This window comes from Phytophthora infestans, genomic scaffold, assembly GCF_000142945.1.
Source record: "Phytophthora infestans T30-4 supercont1.53 genomic scaffold, whole genome shotgun sequence".
NCBI classification, from domain to species: domain Eukaryota; phylum Oomycota; class Peronosporomycetes; order Peronosporales; family Peronosporaceae; genus Phytophthora; species Phytophthora infestans.
Genome location: NW_003303706.1, coordinates 702,061 through 718,181, shown reverse-complemented (window position 1 = coordinate 718,181; position 16,121 = coordinate 702,061). Strand labels below are relative to the sequence as shown.

Genomic DNA, 16,121 nt, shown 5'->3' with positions numbered 1-16,121 from the left:
TTGCTGACGAGTATAAGCTCACCCGAGCTCGTATTTACGGCGTTATCGTGCCTCTGTTTGCTAAAAGTGAATTGGATCTACTTTTAATTATTTTTATGTTCCGACTTTACGGTAAACACTGGAGCTACCCGCCTTCAGTTGGTGACCCTTATATCGAGAGCTACGCAATCAGGCCCGCCTTAAGATATGGTGGACGAAGACATGCAAACAAAACGGGGGACATCTAGTCCTTTGCTGGAAGACGCTACAGAGGGAGAGTACTTCTCTGGCCCACTCCAATACGACTGTTTCTGTTTTTGGTCGATTGCTCGAGACCCAGAGCTCGCCCATTAACGAATAGCGCACCAGCTCAAAACCCAAGTCATGGCGCACACTGACATATTTTTTAGCCTGCTTTAACATCAATTGTCGGAGAGTAATATCCGCTCAAACACCTCGCCATCTAGAGGCCGTTAGTTTTTTTTGTCGCAGTTCAATCAATATTTAGCGATATTAAACCTTTTTTTAGGGCAGATAGACCAGACAATTACCAACAGTTGGACGCGTTCTTGTACGCAGAGATGCGCTGGAAGCGCTACGAATTCGAAGAGACGGGAGCGAGGTTTAATGTATAAAACCAGAGCATTAGTGTAAACCAACGATTCTTATTGACCAATCAGCGATTGTGTAAGAAATTAGCCAATAATTACGAATAAAATTGCTGAAATTAAAGTTGCCACCACCACTAAAGGGACCGAGTCTTAAACACTCTTAGTAACAAGTGTACCTTTAGGTCGATTAGCAGAGCTACGAAGGGCTTCAACCCTTTTAGCTATAGCCAAATTACGATCTTACCATCGAAGTACTGCTTTTTGTGGCAATCGTATCGGTGCCGCGCAACTGCAGCCAAAAACATGATTTTACCGATGGACCTTTTGTTCTAACATGACCGATATGGAAGTTGCTCATTTGGTAATACTTCGTGGCTCATTTATAAAGGCTAAACCACTTTTCATTGACATGCACGGTGTCATACTGTACATGTGATGGATTCTTTACATCCTGGCACCTTAACATCTTAAAACACAATAAGTTTTTTTAGTTGAGAAAACAGAAATAAAATTTAAAGAGATACATGTTACTTAATCTAGCGGCAAGTCAACATGACATAACACCCATTGAAGACGCTTGATCTTGTGGTTATCCGTAAGTGTAGGGAAGAAGCCCGGTGTAGTGTTCGGCAAGGTGGCGCTTGCATGTACTTCTTGGTATTCCGGTTGCAGCGGCGAGCTGGCGCTGAGTTTGACGTTGTATTTCGAAAAGTGACTGAGTGCGTATAAGCCTCTGCCAGCCATGAAATTAGTGGTCGGTACCCAGCCATATAATTATAACAATTTAAGCCAATGGAATGGTAGTATTCGTTTAGGTGCGATTAATAAAAAAACCAATCGTCATATTGGAGTGGGCCAGAGAAGTAAGCTTGTGTTCCAAAGGGGGGTAAACCCGGTAACTGTGCAAGCTTAGCCCTATTGTTTCGCTACGTTTGGTACCGAAGTTCATTGCTTCAAGTACCTTTTCTGGTGCTTCACGGCAAAACATAAAAATAGAAGAGCCCCAGTGGCGTGGCTTAGATTTTTGAGCTCTTGATACATGTGGATCTTGGCGCTGTCAAGAACAACAGTTAAGCGTGGCAACGGCCAAGAATTAAGGATGGAAGCTATTTTGTTCTCGAAAACATCCCGAAAACAGCGTTTTGGTAAAGGTATCGACTGTCATTTCCCACGCAAAGAATCCAGTGACGTCCATGACGGCCAAAACGGAGGCGCTTTGCCTCGGGCGAACGGGATACTCACATTTACTGGAGTAGTGCGAGCTAACCACCCGTGATGTCGTAACACAGACCTACTTGTAGACATGGTAAAGTGTTTGGGAGTACAATCCTATAATTAGAAAAGTAGACACAATATCTTCCGTCTTTTGATGTTTCATCTAGGAAAACAAGTTGATGAGTCCCGCTGTAATATGGACTCAGTCTCGACATATACTCTCGTCGCTCCTTGGGGAGGCGGTCGCTCGTTTGGTCAGGATATTGCGAGTCAGACCGAGGTCCAAGCGCAAGGTGCGACAAATAGTAGCGTACGAAAGGCAGATATCATTAGGAAGGTTAGCTAAAATGACCGTACAGAGCTCCTCAAAGTAAAAAAAAACGCATGGCTTTTTAGATCTTCAGATACAAATGTAAAAACCGCTTGACGCCATCTTGATTTCTGCTCGGCTGATGCCTTTTTGTCGACGTTTTCTTTCGTATTTTTTTTATTTTCTATCAAGGCTCCTTTCTGAATTACCTAGCAGAGTAGCTACTTAACGCAGCTGTATGACGTAAGCGTAAGTAGGAACAGTGATATGCCACTTCAGCCCAAGACAAAAAGTCCTCTTTTACTGCACTGTGGCCCTTTGGGCCTACAGCTTAGACTGCAAAAGTCAGAATGCCGTGGAAAGCGTCGGCAACCGGGGGCATGACTGGCTGGAAGGAGGTGCAACGCTTCCTGCTAAACAGACTTACAAACATACAAATGAAGTGTAAAGTGAAGTGAACTCAGAACGAACCAGTAGAAAACAAAATTTATATGGCTGGAAGGAGGTGCAACGCTTCCTGCTAAACAGACTTACAAACATACAAATGAAGTGTAAAGTGAAGTGAACTCAAAACGAACCAGTAGAAAACGGAATTTATCTCAAGTTAGACAAATTCCGAAAAGTCACAATATACTATAAAAGGGAGCTACTTCTTGCAATAATATTATGTAGCGACTTACTTAGCTGATTTACCGCTCACTTATTATTCCTTCTCACAGCTAGCTCGCACAACGCCATCAACCAGTCACGTCTTTGCCAGCATTGACGAGGTGAAAACACTCTGCCGCAGCTTATAAGAAGATTTTTTTTCTAGATTAGCAAGTACTTCGCTTAGCTTTGTGCCTTGGATGCACCTTCTCGTCTAAATTATTTCCCAACCAAATTGCTAGTGATTTTAAAAGCACTGCAAACTGGCGTTAGGAAAAGACTTTTCCCACAAATGCAAATGTTGTCAAATTGTTATCCCATTGGTTGCAAACGCTCAACTGAGCCTAGCTACTCGTTTGGCGTGAAAACCACTGAAGCTTCACCCCCACAAATCAACCAAGACGCTAAGTTACAGTCTTTGTACACGCACCAACCTCTTGCATGCCATCAACACTAGAGCCAACGACAGCAGCGCGTCGTCACGCCCGTGAACTAACTAAAGATGGCGTTGCTCGCGCATTTCATGAGGGACGCGACTGGAAGTGGGTTGCTGCAAGCAAAGATGTAAATTATTGGACTACAAGGAGGGTTGTTATGCGTTTCGGCAGAAGTGGAGGAGAAAGAGCCGTGAGAGGTCGGATGTGTGCGCGGAAGCCGTGTCAAGATGACAGCTGGTGAACGTGCGACTGTTGCCCCCACCCTCTCTAACGGGGCAAACCTACACATTCAAGACGGTGTGTTGCTTGAGAGCTTTTATGACAGCACAACACCGAAGCCTACCGTGACCTGGAGCCCAGCACAAGGTGGTGATTGTGACAGATAATGCTCCAGTTCACAGCCACAGCAATTCAACCATGATGTGATTGTTGATGATCGCACTCGGGGACACACGATAGCAGACCCCATAAGCACATCCCGGGAGACCTTGAATATGACTTGACATTTTGAAGACCGGCACAGGGCAAAGGCGTTTGTACCCTCAATCAGGACGCACATACCTATACCTTCCCAGCCTATCGACATAAAAGGGTGTAACGGGGTTACACGCAAGCTACACATAGCCACTTGGTTACGAAAGAGGTTTTCCACATTGGTGTGAGATACACCGATAGAAACATCCGGCAGACTGTTGGTCTGCATGCATTCAAGGCATTCATTGGTTGAAATTTAATATCCTCAACCAATTTGAATAATAGTATACTGTCAGTAATTCGCTGACGAATACTTTTCATTTAGATAATTAGATTAGGAGGCAAACCGAAACAAACAAATAAATAGCTCTCATTTTTACCGGAAATCGGCTTTGCTTTGCTATTAAATAAATCTAAACTTTCGGACGAAAGTTTATTTAATCTAAGTGAAGCGCAGCTTACGCTTCCTCATACACGTGCGCTAACGTGTAAGCCGAAGAAGTGGGCTTAAAGTAGGCTCATTATACCTGGTAGCACTTTGTAGTCCGTCCAACGACCGATTAAGTAACGAGTTCGTATGGGATACGAGCACGGGGCGGAGAACCAACCCATGGATAGTAGTCCGACCATGCGCAGCCTAAATTTATTTGCTACGCACGTTGTGCGTGCAGACAGTCCCCATCTGGCGGACCCAGAGTGGGAAGCTCTCCAAAGACTGTCAACAGTTATTCGAGAGGCAGCTGTAGCGACAATGCTACGTACGCTGTCGCCGACAGAGCAACATGGTGTTGCTCTGGGATTCATCGTGAGCGAGCAGCATGCGGCGATGCTCGGCATCACCGCGTACAATAAACAAATGTGCAGAACCAGTGCCCTACTGGTATTGTAGTCGCGCGTGTCTACAACGGACCGGAACACTGGGGGACTGCAGCCTCCAGCGAGATGGATTCTCGCTGCAAGAAGCGAGGTCACAAATCCAATCTTGTCATCCTGAAAGTGACTTCAAAGAGAGCAGTCTCTTCGTGCTTTGCTTGACTCAGGTGCGTCGACCATCTTTGTCCGACTGGAAAGTCCCCCGAAGCTGAACTTCGAGGAAGTCAAAACACCTCAAAGTGTTTTATACGTGCGGTTGGCAACAGGTGTCACCGAAAGAACGAAGAAGCGCGTAGTACGCGTGCGCTTCTCGTACAAGCACCGGGTGTTTGTGGAAGATCTTATCATCCTAGATCTAGACGATAAGTTTGACTTGGTATTCGGCATGCCGTGGCTTGCACGGCATGATTCAGTGATTAATCAGGAGAAGTGTACACTTGTACACTTCGGACGCAACGCGACAGAGAGCGATGGCCCTGTCACTGTCGCGCAAGCACCGCGAGGTGCACCCTATCCCACCGTTGAGGCAGCACCCTACGCTGCAGCCTCCGGTGCCCATTTACAAGTCGCAACCACTGAGGCATTCGCTGGGTCTGTCTCAAATCGGAAATCAGATTTGAGACACGTTCATACTTCAATGACCGTAGCAACCCGGGGAGTTGATCGATCAAGTATGAAAACTTCAAGTCACAGGCAATGGCTGTGGCGGAGGTGCGTCGGTCCCGAGTACTGACGCATCAGAAACGCAAGAGACTCCAGCTATATACAGTAGCTGTGATGTCGGCGTGTCAACTCCGAGAGTTGACGCGGTCGTGATTGGTTCAAACATCACGAAGGGCTCGCCGAAAGGCGTCGAGGTAACAAGGACGTGTCGACTCCGGGAGTCGACACAAATTCGATATCAACATCGAGAGGGGACTCCGTCAAAAGGCGTCGAGAGGATGACAGCGCGTCAGCTCCGAGAGCTGACGACGCGGCAAGCAGTGTTGGCGGTTGCAAACGTCCAATACTGAAAAACTTGTGTGCCCGGGCTTAATCATTCGCGACCGCGGAAAGAATCTGCCGACGGCTACAGCTGAAATCCGTCGAAGGTCGGGCCTGGACGAGAAACATGTGAAGTCGGGTTTCACAAGAACAAATGACAGCGCAAGCGGCGAATGCTGCGCAAGTCTCGGTCCGGGACCGAGGCGATACGAACGATGTCTGCCGGGCAGACATCGGAGACGACGTTGTGCGTCGAGACGTTGAACGTCTAGACGCGGACCCGTACTGGCCTCCAGTACCGGTCAATGGAGAATCCCCCGACGAGTGCGTCGGAGTTGACGTCGTTTCCAGTCATGGGCTGGATGCGCTTCGCGAAGGACCTGTACGATGAACGCATCGAGCAGATAGGCATCCTTTCGGATATCGAAAGGGTGGAAAGCGAAACGGAGGCGTTAAGACAACTTCAAGCTGCAAAAACCACTGAGAGAGAGTAAGGACACTCTCAGTGCGAAGACAAAGAAGCAGCGCTTCGACGAGCAGAGATGGGACGCATTGAATTCGAGTCCCTTCTACGATGTTCTGCTGGAGCACAAGAATGTACTCCCGGAAGCGATTCCTGCGAAAGTTCCGTAGGATAACGGCATACAGCACGAAGTACTGTGTGACGCGGCAGTGACCAATGCTGCGTGATCAAGTAAAGGCAATCGACGACATCTTTGAAAGTCGTCGTAAAGCGGGTCAAGTGCGGGAATAAAAGTCCCCGCACAGTGCACAAACGGTTTGTGTCAAGAAGCCACGGCGGATGCGACGATACCGACGCAGACGCCGATACCACGAAAAGATGTTATCATCGATTCGATGGCCAAGAACACCATCTACAGTGCTCTTGATCTGCGCGCCGGGTTCTATCAGATCCTGATGCGTGCGAGGGACATCCCTCTCACGGCGGTGAGCACTCCAAGCGGTATGATGCAACCTTCAATATATGTGCTACACATCTATTGCGCTCAGTGCGTGACTTCGCACCGAGCTACTTCGATGACGTGTTTGCTCACAGCCGGGCTGTGAGCTGACGGGGAGGTCACCCCCGTCAGCTGCTAGGGATTATGCGTAAACATAAGCTCTATGCGAACCCAAAGAAGTGTATCTTCGGGGCGAGTGAGATACCCGTCCTTGGGTGTCTCGTCGGGAAAAACGGCGCACGGCCTGACCCAGAAGAGGTCAGAGTGATCAAATTAATGGCCTACGCCACCCAACGTGAAGGAACCGAGGCAGTTCCTTGGCCTTGCAGCGTACTTGTGCCAGTACGTTGAGAATTACGCGGGCAAGACTCGCCCGCTGTCGCAGCTCTTGATAAAAAAGCTTAGTGGATTTGGACTACTGAGTGTCAGCAGGCCTTCGATACCTTCAAGCAGGTCTTGACTGAGGCGCCGATCTTTACAGTGGCTGACCAAGATCGCCCTTTCCACATCGTGTGTGACGCGTCTTATTTTGCAATCGGATGCGCGTTGATGCAGCACGATCACGAGGGCTGTGATCGTGTGTTCTACTACCAGTCGCGCCAGCTGAGCGTAACTACCACTGTACATGACAAGGAGCTCTTTGCCATGAAGTATGCACTCGCGAAGTTCCGAGTGTATTTACCTGGGAGTAGACCGTCCGTGGTCTACACCGACCACGCTTCACTGTGAGCAGCAGTGACGACTCCGCACATCTAGCAACGAATGGCGAGATGGCTGTCGCTCTTTGCGAAGTACGACTTCCAGTTGAGTACAAACCTGGAAGGTTGAATGTGGTGGCCGACGCGTTGTCGTGTCGACCTGATTATGCTATCAATACAGCCGCCGACAATTGAATTGGCGTCGACGAGTAAGTGTTCCGTCGTCGACATTGATCGACGACGCGAAGACCGCGTGGCAGAAAGCCAACGATCAAGCTCTTCCTCCACAAGTACTGCTTGACCGCTTGGCTAAAAAAATTTCACTGGGGTTTTTATTAAACAAATCCGCCAGCTCTTCCGAATGGGCGATCGGAGATGGCGGCGGAATCACTTGCAGCGACTCATCGCGGGACGAAGAGCTGGCATTTGCTCTAGGTTGATTATCAGCTTCGACTTTAGCATTGAGGAAGATAATAAGCTGTCGAGCAAACTCTTTTATCTTGTCAACATTCCGTTGAATTGTATGGTCGTCTGTGGGTAAAAGTAGATGCGCAGGATCAGCTGCCAGTTGTGTGTTACACACTCGGATAATCTTCAACATGGCCTTGTCGGGATTCTTGAAAACAGGATGCAGGCACATATTTGTGCCTCAAGAATGTTTGTTTGTCGGGATTCTTGAAAACAGGATGCAGGCACATATTTGTGCCTCAAGAATGTTTGTTTGTCGGGATTTTTTAAAAACAGGATGCAGGCACATATTTGTGCCTCAAGAATGTACGACATGTCCCGCATTTTATTGCGATCTGCTTTCCGCGAAAAGAAGTTTCTCTGACGCTAGCAATTGTCGGGCATACTTCGTTGTTGGAGTCAGGTCGAGTACGCGAAAAAAATATGGAGGTTCAGACGCAGAGCGAAGACGATCTTTGGCGCCTGTAGTTTCATCCAGCACTGTAAGCCGAAGCCGATACAAACTCAACAAAACTGCCTCTCGATTGTCCCTTTCACCTTGAGCGCGCACGCTCAACGTTGTTTTCGGGTCCGGTAGTACGAGTAGTTGCATTAATGTCGTCTTGTCATCGACGAGAGGGAATTTTTTAGGGGATCTTTTCGAGCACCAAGTGCCTTGGCGCGCCGTTCTTCAAACCACAGATCCAGCGCTTCCCACGTTTAAAGAAGGCGGCGAATGACACGTGTAAGACTCGTAGGAGATGCTCCTTAAAAGCCAAAAGGTGTTTTGCACCGCCCAATTGCAGTAGCTGATAGAGCTCAGCAAACAGCGAGCCCATTGAATCATTGGAACGCCTAGCGTACACCGTCTTTATGATACGTGATATCAGATCGGTCAGTACAGTTTTTTTAGGTGTTGCGCTGCGCGACGACGCCAAATGCGGTATTCGTGGCTGCGTTTGTAAGATGTGAAATGTATCAAACCTATTTTAACGAGAGACCCGTGCGCAACTTGACGTCAGGCCCTGCGTCAGAAGTCGCACCAAAAAAAGTCGGTTACATTGAGCCCAAGGTTCTGCAGCAGCTCAATGATCCGCCGTGTAATCAGCGCCATATATCCCTAGCTTCTTTCACCATTCAGCGCTCAAAACGCCGAGTTCCTAGCAGCGTGAACTCGTAGCACCACTGGTTGTTAATGAGACAGACGCGAAGCCCTAAATAATGTTGCCAGGTTGAGACTTACAGCAGCAAAAGTTCACCATCATGGCAAACGATGGCACCCATAAAAGGCAATTGGTGCTGCGGCAAGTCACCGCGCAGGTGTAGGAAGAGTCGTAGAGATCGACGATGGCTCGTGTTACGGTGTGTCGGTTAATCGTGGCGCAATATGCTTCCTTCACTACTAGATCGGCAAGGAGCTCTGACTCATCGCTTTCTCCAAAGCTGAAAGGAAGATCGCTGCGAACAATTTGCAGTGTTTCTTTCCAAAAGTAGTGTCATACGCCAACTGTCATCCGTATTCAAGATCGCACTCGCAATGCAGCTTAGCTCTTGCTGCCTTGATCACTTGCGATTTGCTTCAGCTTTTGACTTTGAGGACAATTCACGATGAGCATTGGTGAGGTGCTTCGTAGCTTTCGATGTGTTCAGAATGGGATGGTTTTGCTTTCGCGCTGGCATGCCCGACTACCCATGTAAATCCTGCCTATATAAACTTTGTCGTGAAGCGTGCACGACACACGCACTCCCCAATCAAAGATAAGAGAGCGTTCGCCACGACGTTTTGGAAGGACGGTAAGATTTGGAAGCGGCTAATAATTTTGAATTGCTTGTGTAAGATAGTTAGTAACCGTCTGAGTATTGAAAGGCACACGTTCTCCAGGCTGATTTGAAGACGTATCGGATGGCATTGACTGTTCGGACTCGATTCCGGGTGCTGGTGCGGTACTGGACGACGTGTCGCTTAACCCACTCGATGAACGAGCTTGTGCTACAGGTACTACCACTGTGTTTAAACAAGGTTCTTCACGAGGCTGAGCAGATGCTGGCACTTCGGAAGCGCCACTCCCACTACCATTGCCTGTTGCCCGGCGCTTGTAAAGAAATGGGTCGTGAATTTTTGCTTAAAAACCTGCTCTAGTCGATCTAGAATGAAGCTTGGATATTTGATCGACAACAAGAAGAGGTAGAGAATTGCGAGGAGCTTGCGAAGAGGGCTATGGGAGCGTATGAAAAGAAGCGGGTGAGTAGAGTAGAGATATTTGTGAAGTAATGTTGTACACTTATTATTATTCACGACTCGTAATTCGAAAGGGATGGCTAACAAGATCGATCGTTTTGAAGGGACGCTTTGCTGCGTCTTTCAAAACCAATAGCTGGCTATACCTTAATGGTCTTTTTAGCCATTCGTTTAGGATATCAAGATACGTCTTTCCTATTGCGTACCCATTACGGCTTTTGGTGAAGACCGTTGCTAGGGGCTTTTTACCAATATATACGCAGCAGTTCAAACCTTTCTTCAACTCACGATGCAAAACTTCAAACCTAAAACTCCACACCCAAAAATGGTTTGAAGCTATATGTGTTTCCAGTTGAAACCACGGCGCTTCGCAATTTTGGTTTGTAATCGATGAAATACTCCTTCGAACCAGAAGATTGCGCTTTGGCTGGTTTGGTTCCAGGTTGTTTTCCTCAGTCGCTCATACACCTTGTCAAAAAGACCGCATGACCACAAGTCCTCCTAAGAAAGCTTCGATACGAGAGGCTTTGCGTACAGAGCACCATCTGGCAACTTAAATGAAGTCTCTTGAATTTTGCTAGAAGATTGCATGATGCCAAGTTCGCCCTCGGCTGAACCCGCCTAAGCTAACACAGCTCTTCGAACTGCGAATTTCGTCCTATTTTCAGCTTCTTTTCATTTTACAGATATCGTGAAGATGGTAGAAATCCCGTAAGAGTAGCTAATCATATTTTTCAGGAGATCCTACCAATATATCCAATAAATGTTCTCCAGTCACCACGATATTGAACGAGTATCTTCGTAGGGTTAGGTGTTCTCTTACTCACATGCTCGAAGTATGCAGGACGGCGTCCCTCAGTAAAAAAAAATGTGCGTGAATAGTCAAAACCTTCCAAATGTCATAAAAAGTATCTACTACAGTTTTGCAGGTAGATGTATTTCTGGTACAGAGGCAATAGTCTCATTTCTGGATTTAGCTGTAGAGGTGCTATGGAGCCACCAGCCCTTCAGGTCGAGCTCGAAGAGAGTGCCCACGCAGCGCTGGACCAGTGTCGTGAATCCCGCCTTGCAAATACTGTTCGAGCCAAAACAGCGCGAGCTCAAGGCATGGTGTGACCGCATTAAATTTCATAAAACTACGCGCTACCTTGTTACGACTTCGAAGCTACATCTATTTCTACGTGAAGAAGTGGTAGATCGCGAAGTTCGTGTCAAAAATTCACAGCGAAAGATTGGAGTTGCTGCTGTAGAGATGTACGTGAGAGCTATGTCAGATTTGTACAGCGATCAGCAGACTAGAGATGTGAATTCACACCGTCATCCACGCAACACCTTGATCAAAGCACTACTTTACACGCTGAAGCGAGAAAAACACGAAAAAAATAAACGCGAATATGCTGACCGTGGCGTTGGATCTCTCCTGGATGCGTACTGCACCACAGCCGGTCTGGTTGCGATTTCTCGTTAGTATATGAGTGAACACAGAAGCAGATCTACGGAATCGGATGAGTCATTTCCTGTGCCACGCATGTCTCTTAAGAAGTGAGTCTGCCCGTAATTTGGAGCTACCCGAATTTTTTAGTGTGAATCTGGAACACGTAGGATTTACAGATTGCCGGGTACTAGTCATGATAATCTAGCAGGGGAAAACAAACCACTACGGCCGTCGTGAGTTTGATTCGTGTATTAGGCACATTAATGTTGACGTTTGCCCAGTTGGGGCACTCACTCTGTACCTGTTTTATTGCTGGTGTATGCAAATGGAGGTGGTACCTATCTTTTTGGCGCCTGAAGACTTGTACGACATCAAACTTCTAAATTGAGCAAGAATCCAACAAAATCAATGACATACCGATCGCAATACGACGCCACTGTAAAGGCCTTCACAACATTAGGCATGCATACGAAGGCTAAGACACATGCGGAGCGTGGTTCAGGAGCAATGATGGCCGAATTAGCAGGTGCTACAGATTCACAAATTTGTCGGTTAGGAAAGTGGAATGACCTGAGCGCTTTGCCACGAGAAGCGATGCGGTCACTAGTAGGATTTCCCCCTGACAAACGGTCATTTTTCTTAGAGCGGGCAGCTCTTCTTCTTCCTGAGCATCTTCAGCGTGGCGTATTTCACTTTGTCGATGTCTATATGGCGTCATACAAACAGCAATCACCAAACGTAGCAACCGGGGACTTCTTGGAGTTACTACTGTACCTTCGTATACTTGTCCAACATGACGCCGTGCTGCTGCGTGACCTTCACCCAGCCCATAAACTATGGACTCACCCTTCATTTAACTGCAGCAAATTTAACACATTCGCAGCTGAATTGAAAACCAAAATGTCACGGAGAAATCACCGCAAGCGGATCATTTGAATGACGTTATCCCAGGTTTAATGCAGCATCTAAGACAGCAACAAGAACAAGCAGTGGCACACATTGATAACAAACTTAGCGAAGTCAGTAATCACATTAAGAATACGATTTCGGTGCTGCCACCGTACGTCTAATTTTGACCTGTAGCACACCAACGGCTGCAGCCTCGGCTCCATCTCAGACTTCACAGCTACGCACGACGTACAAGCTCGCGAGATCACTCAAAACGGTCCATCAAGTATGACAGGAGAGGACGACGGAAATTAATGGCTCCTACTGCTCGCGAATTGGAGAAGCTACACGGAATTGGCGTAATAATGCAGCCGAAAAGCGATTCTACTTCAGGCGCAAAAGAATTATTGATCAAGTTAATCTGATCGCACAGGAACAGAAAGTTAATGAAGACGAAGCAGTCTGTATTCTGGAGGCTCAGCGCAAACAGTCACAACATACCCTCAACGCACTGAGTGAGAGCTTCAATGGGAGACTGCAAACTACATAAGACTAAATACACTGCAGTCACAAGTGAGAGTTTCGTATTAGATTTTCCGTCACTAGTTTTTTACGCATGCATTAACTTTTCACTAGCGAGTTATCTGCTCATTCGCCCCGCTTGCCCTCGTTTTAATCTTGCCGTGGGCTTCCGTGTCGTTCCCTCCGGATTTTCTTCTTCATGTTGTTTCTTCACACGCTCTAGTGCTTATGCTTATCCTTGTACAAGCATCACCACACTCGGACAATAGCTTAACATAGCAATACACTGCACTTCACCTAGCATTCAGGCGTCATTCCGCGCCTGCCCCATACACGCACCATCATGTTCAGCACAACGCTCAGTCAAACTTAGAATTCTCCTCGCCATACCATCCACGGGTCATCACCTCCCTCACACGACAGCACAGCGTACACTCTGTCCAGGCATCGCCTCCCTCGCACGGCAGCACAGTCCAGACATCGCCTCTATTGTGTTGCGGGCCGCAGCTTGCGACCCTTTCTTGCTTCCTGGCCTCGTGGAAAAAGTCTCTTGCTGCTAGCTGCCTTTGTTATTGTATTCTTCCCTATTGGTGCTGCACCACTCTTTTCTTTTATGCATTGTGATTGGTGGAGCGTCCGCTGGGATAACGGCTGTTATTGTAAGTGGCGACTTCAGATAATCCGGATATGAGAGGGACGTGCTGAGGGACAAGACGGGGACGAAGAGGCGACGAAAGCCTTCGCCCACTTCCAATAATTCCGTAACTTGGTAGCGCGTAGTTTCATGAAATTTCTTGCGGTCACACCATGCCTTGAACTCACGCTGTTTTGGCTCGTACGCTCAAACTGTATTTGCAGGGTGGGATTCACGACACCGGTCCAGCATTGCGTGGGCACTCTCTTTGAGCTCAACCTGAAGGGCTCGTGGGTTCATAGCACCTATCCAATTAAATCCAGAACTGGAACTATTGCCTCTGTACCAGAAATAGATCTACCCTAATGCTTATGTCATTGGCGGTGCCAATGTGCAACTTGTCCCTGTCATACATGATAAACCGCCTATGACATGTTAATTGATCAGTATACACATCTGTACATAAGGATAAACAAAATTATAAATCATTGAAATGAATAATTATTTATTTAATGAACGTTTGCCCCTGCGCTAGTGTTGTCGGAGTTTTTGTCGAGCACTCAGTTAAAACTTGTTTGTGTTTGCTTTACGTTCAAAACGAATGGCTTGACGGCCGTTTCCACGAGCGCGTAGGCGGCCTACGTGCTCACAAAGTGGTCGGAGTCATACAGGATGCGAATTCTACAATGCCATTGCTTGCTGTCCAGCAGTAATAACGTTTCTCTTTGTGTTCATTTACGTTCAAAAGAATTGAATGGTGCTTGTGGATTTAAATATTCAATTTTAGTACCGTAGTGTGCTTTGGTAAATACGATGTGCCGTAAAATAACAAATTTCGGGGCTACCGCCTATGACATGTAGTACAGTAATGTAGATACTTTTTACAACTAATTTTTTTACTGAGGGACCTTACTTAGAGCATGTGAGTTAATGGACACCTAGTCCTAGGAAGATAATATAAAATCCAGTTTTTGGCCCCATCCTATTGGTCCAGTTTCAGTCCTACATCGCTTCACTAAGTACGATGCTACTTTGAACATCGCACAACAATAATCAAGCCTCTCGCTCCGCGGCAGACACTTCGGCTGTCTGCACACACTCGCCAGCCACCATGGGCAATGCGCTGGGCACCAAGAAGACGCTAAAGGAGCAGCTGCGCGAGAATAAGCGCGAGATCAACCGCGCCGTGCGGCAGTTGGACCGAGAGCGCACAAATCTGCAGATGCAGGAGAAGAAGCTCATCATCGAGATCAAGAAGATGGCCAAGCAAGGTCAGATCGCCAGCGTCAAGATCATGGCCAAGGACCTGGTTCGCACGCGTCAGCATATCACTAAATTCTACACCATGCGCTCGCAGCTTCAGGCGGTCTCACTGCGTCTGGAGACGGCCAAGTCGGCCGAAGCCATGACGTCGGCGCTGCAGGGCACCACCACGGCCATGAAGGCTATGGCCTCCACTATGAACCTACCTAGACTCAACCAGATCATGATGGAGTACACTAAGGAGAGCGAGAAGATGGAGATGACGCAGGAGATGATAGGCGACACCATCGATGACGTCATGGACGCCGACCAGGACGAGGAAGAGGAGGATAAAATCGTCGGACAAGTGCTGGACGAGATAGGTATCGACATGACCGAAGCGGTGCCCGAGGCCCCCACAACGCGTGCTGAACCTGCTGCAGCGATAGCACAAGCGGCCCCGGCGGTGGCTTTGCCGCCTGCTGCGCCCGTGGCAGCTGGAGGAGGCGACTCGACGGACTCGACCATCAGTGACCTCGAAGCGCGTCTGAACAACCTGCGACGGTCGTGAGAACCGTGACAGTTAGCTCGCTCAATAGTCGACATCTCTGTCTTCAGTCTACGGCATTGAATCACTACTTCAGCCTGTTGTAAGAACACGAAAATGAAAAAAAGAATCGCATTATCTACGCTCCAATGGCGGTCACTTGAAAGTTGCTAGAGACTGCTTCTAGCCGATGTCGGGGATGATAAGCAGACTCTTTGGGATAAGACAGAAGTGCAGCGCGAAGTAGACGAAGCGATGGCATAAATACGACTTGTCCTCGAACTCCTGATAGACCTCTGGGTGGTGGAAGTACGTGTGCGAGAAGATGCGGTACAAACGACGGGAGACTGACTGGAAGTACTGAGTGGCGTTGGAGCTGATGCTCACACGTGACGGGAACACGCGGCTGCTCGTGAGCAGCGTGTTGACGTTGTCCATGGTGTGCACAATGTACTCGAAGGCGCAGCATTCCTTGGGTGCCTTGTGTGCTGCACACAAGAACACCCAGTCGTCCGTGGCTTTCATCACAGGACACGACTCGCGTGTACAGCTGCCATCCAGCCGAGCTACCAGCACATTCAATTCCTTCATCACCTGACGCAGATGCTCATACTGCCAGAGATACGTGTCCTGGTCGTCAGGCACATCGTAGATATGCGAGAGCGCGGTCGGGTCAGCGCGGATCTGTCGCTGGATCAGCTGCTCCACCTCAAAGGCGCCACCAGTATCGGCTCCGCGGCCTCCCGTAGTCTCCTCCCAGCCAAAGAACTCCTCGTTGCGGCTGCCAGGCAAGTTCTGCCCCACTACTAGCGTCGTCATCGTCGTTGCAGCGGCGGTTGTAGTTTGGTCGAGGAAGCGTTTGATGTGCACTACACGATGTACCACATCCTCGAAAGAAAACATTTGTATTCGAATTAGAAACCCTGGTCAATTTGAATGTTGCTCGAACGACCCCCCTTTTAGACAGGAGCTTCTC

General features: G+C 48.1%; 3 protein-coding genes across 3 annotated transcripts; 1 reads left to right on the top strand and 2 right to left on the bottom strand.

The window, feature by feature from the left end:
• Positions 1-1,121: 1,121 nt before the first annotated feature.
• Positions 1,122-1,334, bottom strand: PITG_17337 (uncharacterized protein; the record flags this gene model as incomplete). Its single annotated transcript, XM_002896794.1, has 1 exon — positions 1,122-1,334. One exon carries the CDS (start codon positions 1,332-1,334, stop codon positions 1,122-1,124), a length of 213 nt encoding a protein of 70 aa, XP_002896840.1.
• A 13,080-nt stretch (positions 1,335-14,414) lies between these two features.
• On the top strand, positions 14,415-15,272 carry PITG_17335 (charged multivesicular body protein 2a; the record flags this gene model as incomplete). The annotated part of the gene is made up of 1 exon (XM_002896793.1): positions 14,415-15,272. The coding sequence occupies one exon, from the start codon at positions 14,468-14,470 to the stop codon at positions 15,167-15,169; it is 702 nt and encodes a 233-aa protein (XP_002896839.1).
• A 56-nt stretch (positions 15,273-15,328) lies between these two features.
• PITG_17334 (uncharacterized protein) lies at positions 15,329-16,048 on the bottom strand (the record flags this gene model as incomplete). The annotated part of the gene is made up of 1 exon (XM_002896792.1): positions 15,329-16,048. The coding sequence occupies one exon, from the start codon at positions 16,046-16,048 to the stop codon at positions 15,329-15,331; it is 720 nt and encodes a 239-aa protein (XP_002896838.1).
• Between the last annotated feature and the right edge of the window lie 73 nt (positions 16,049-16,121).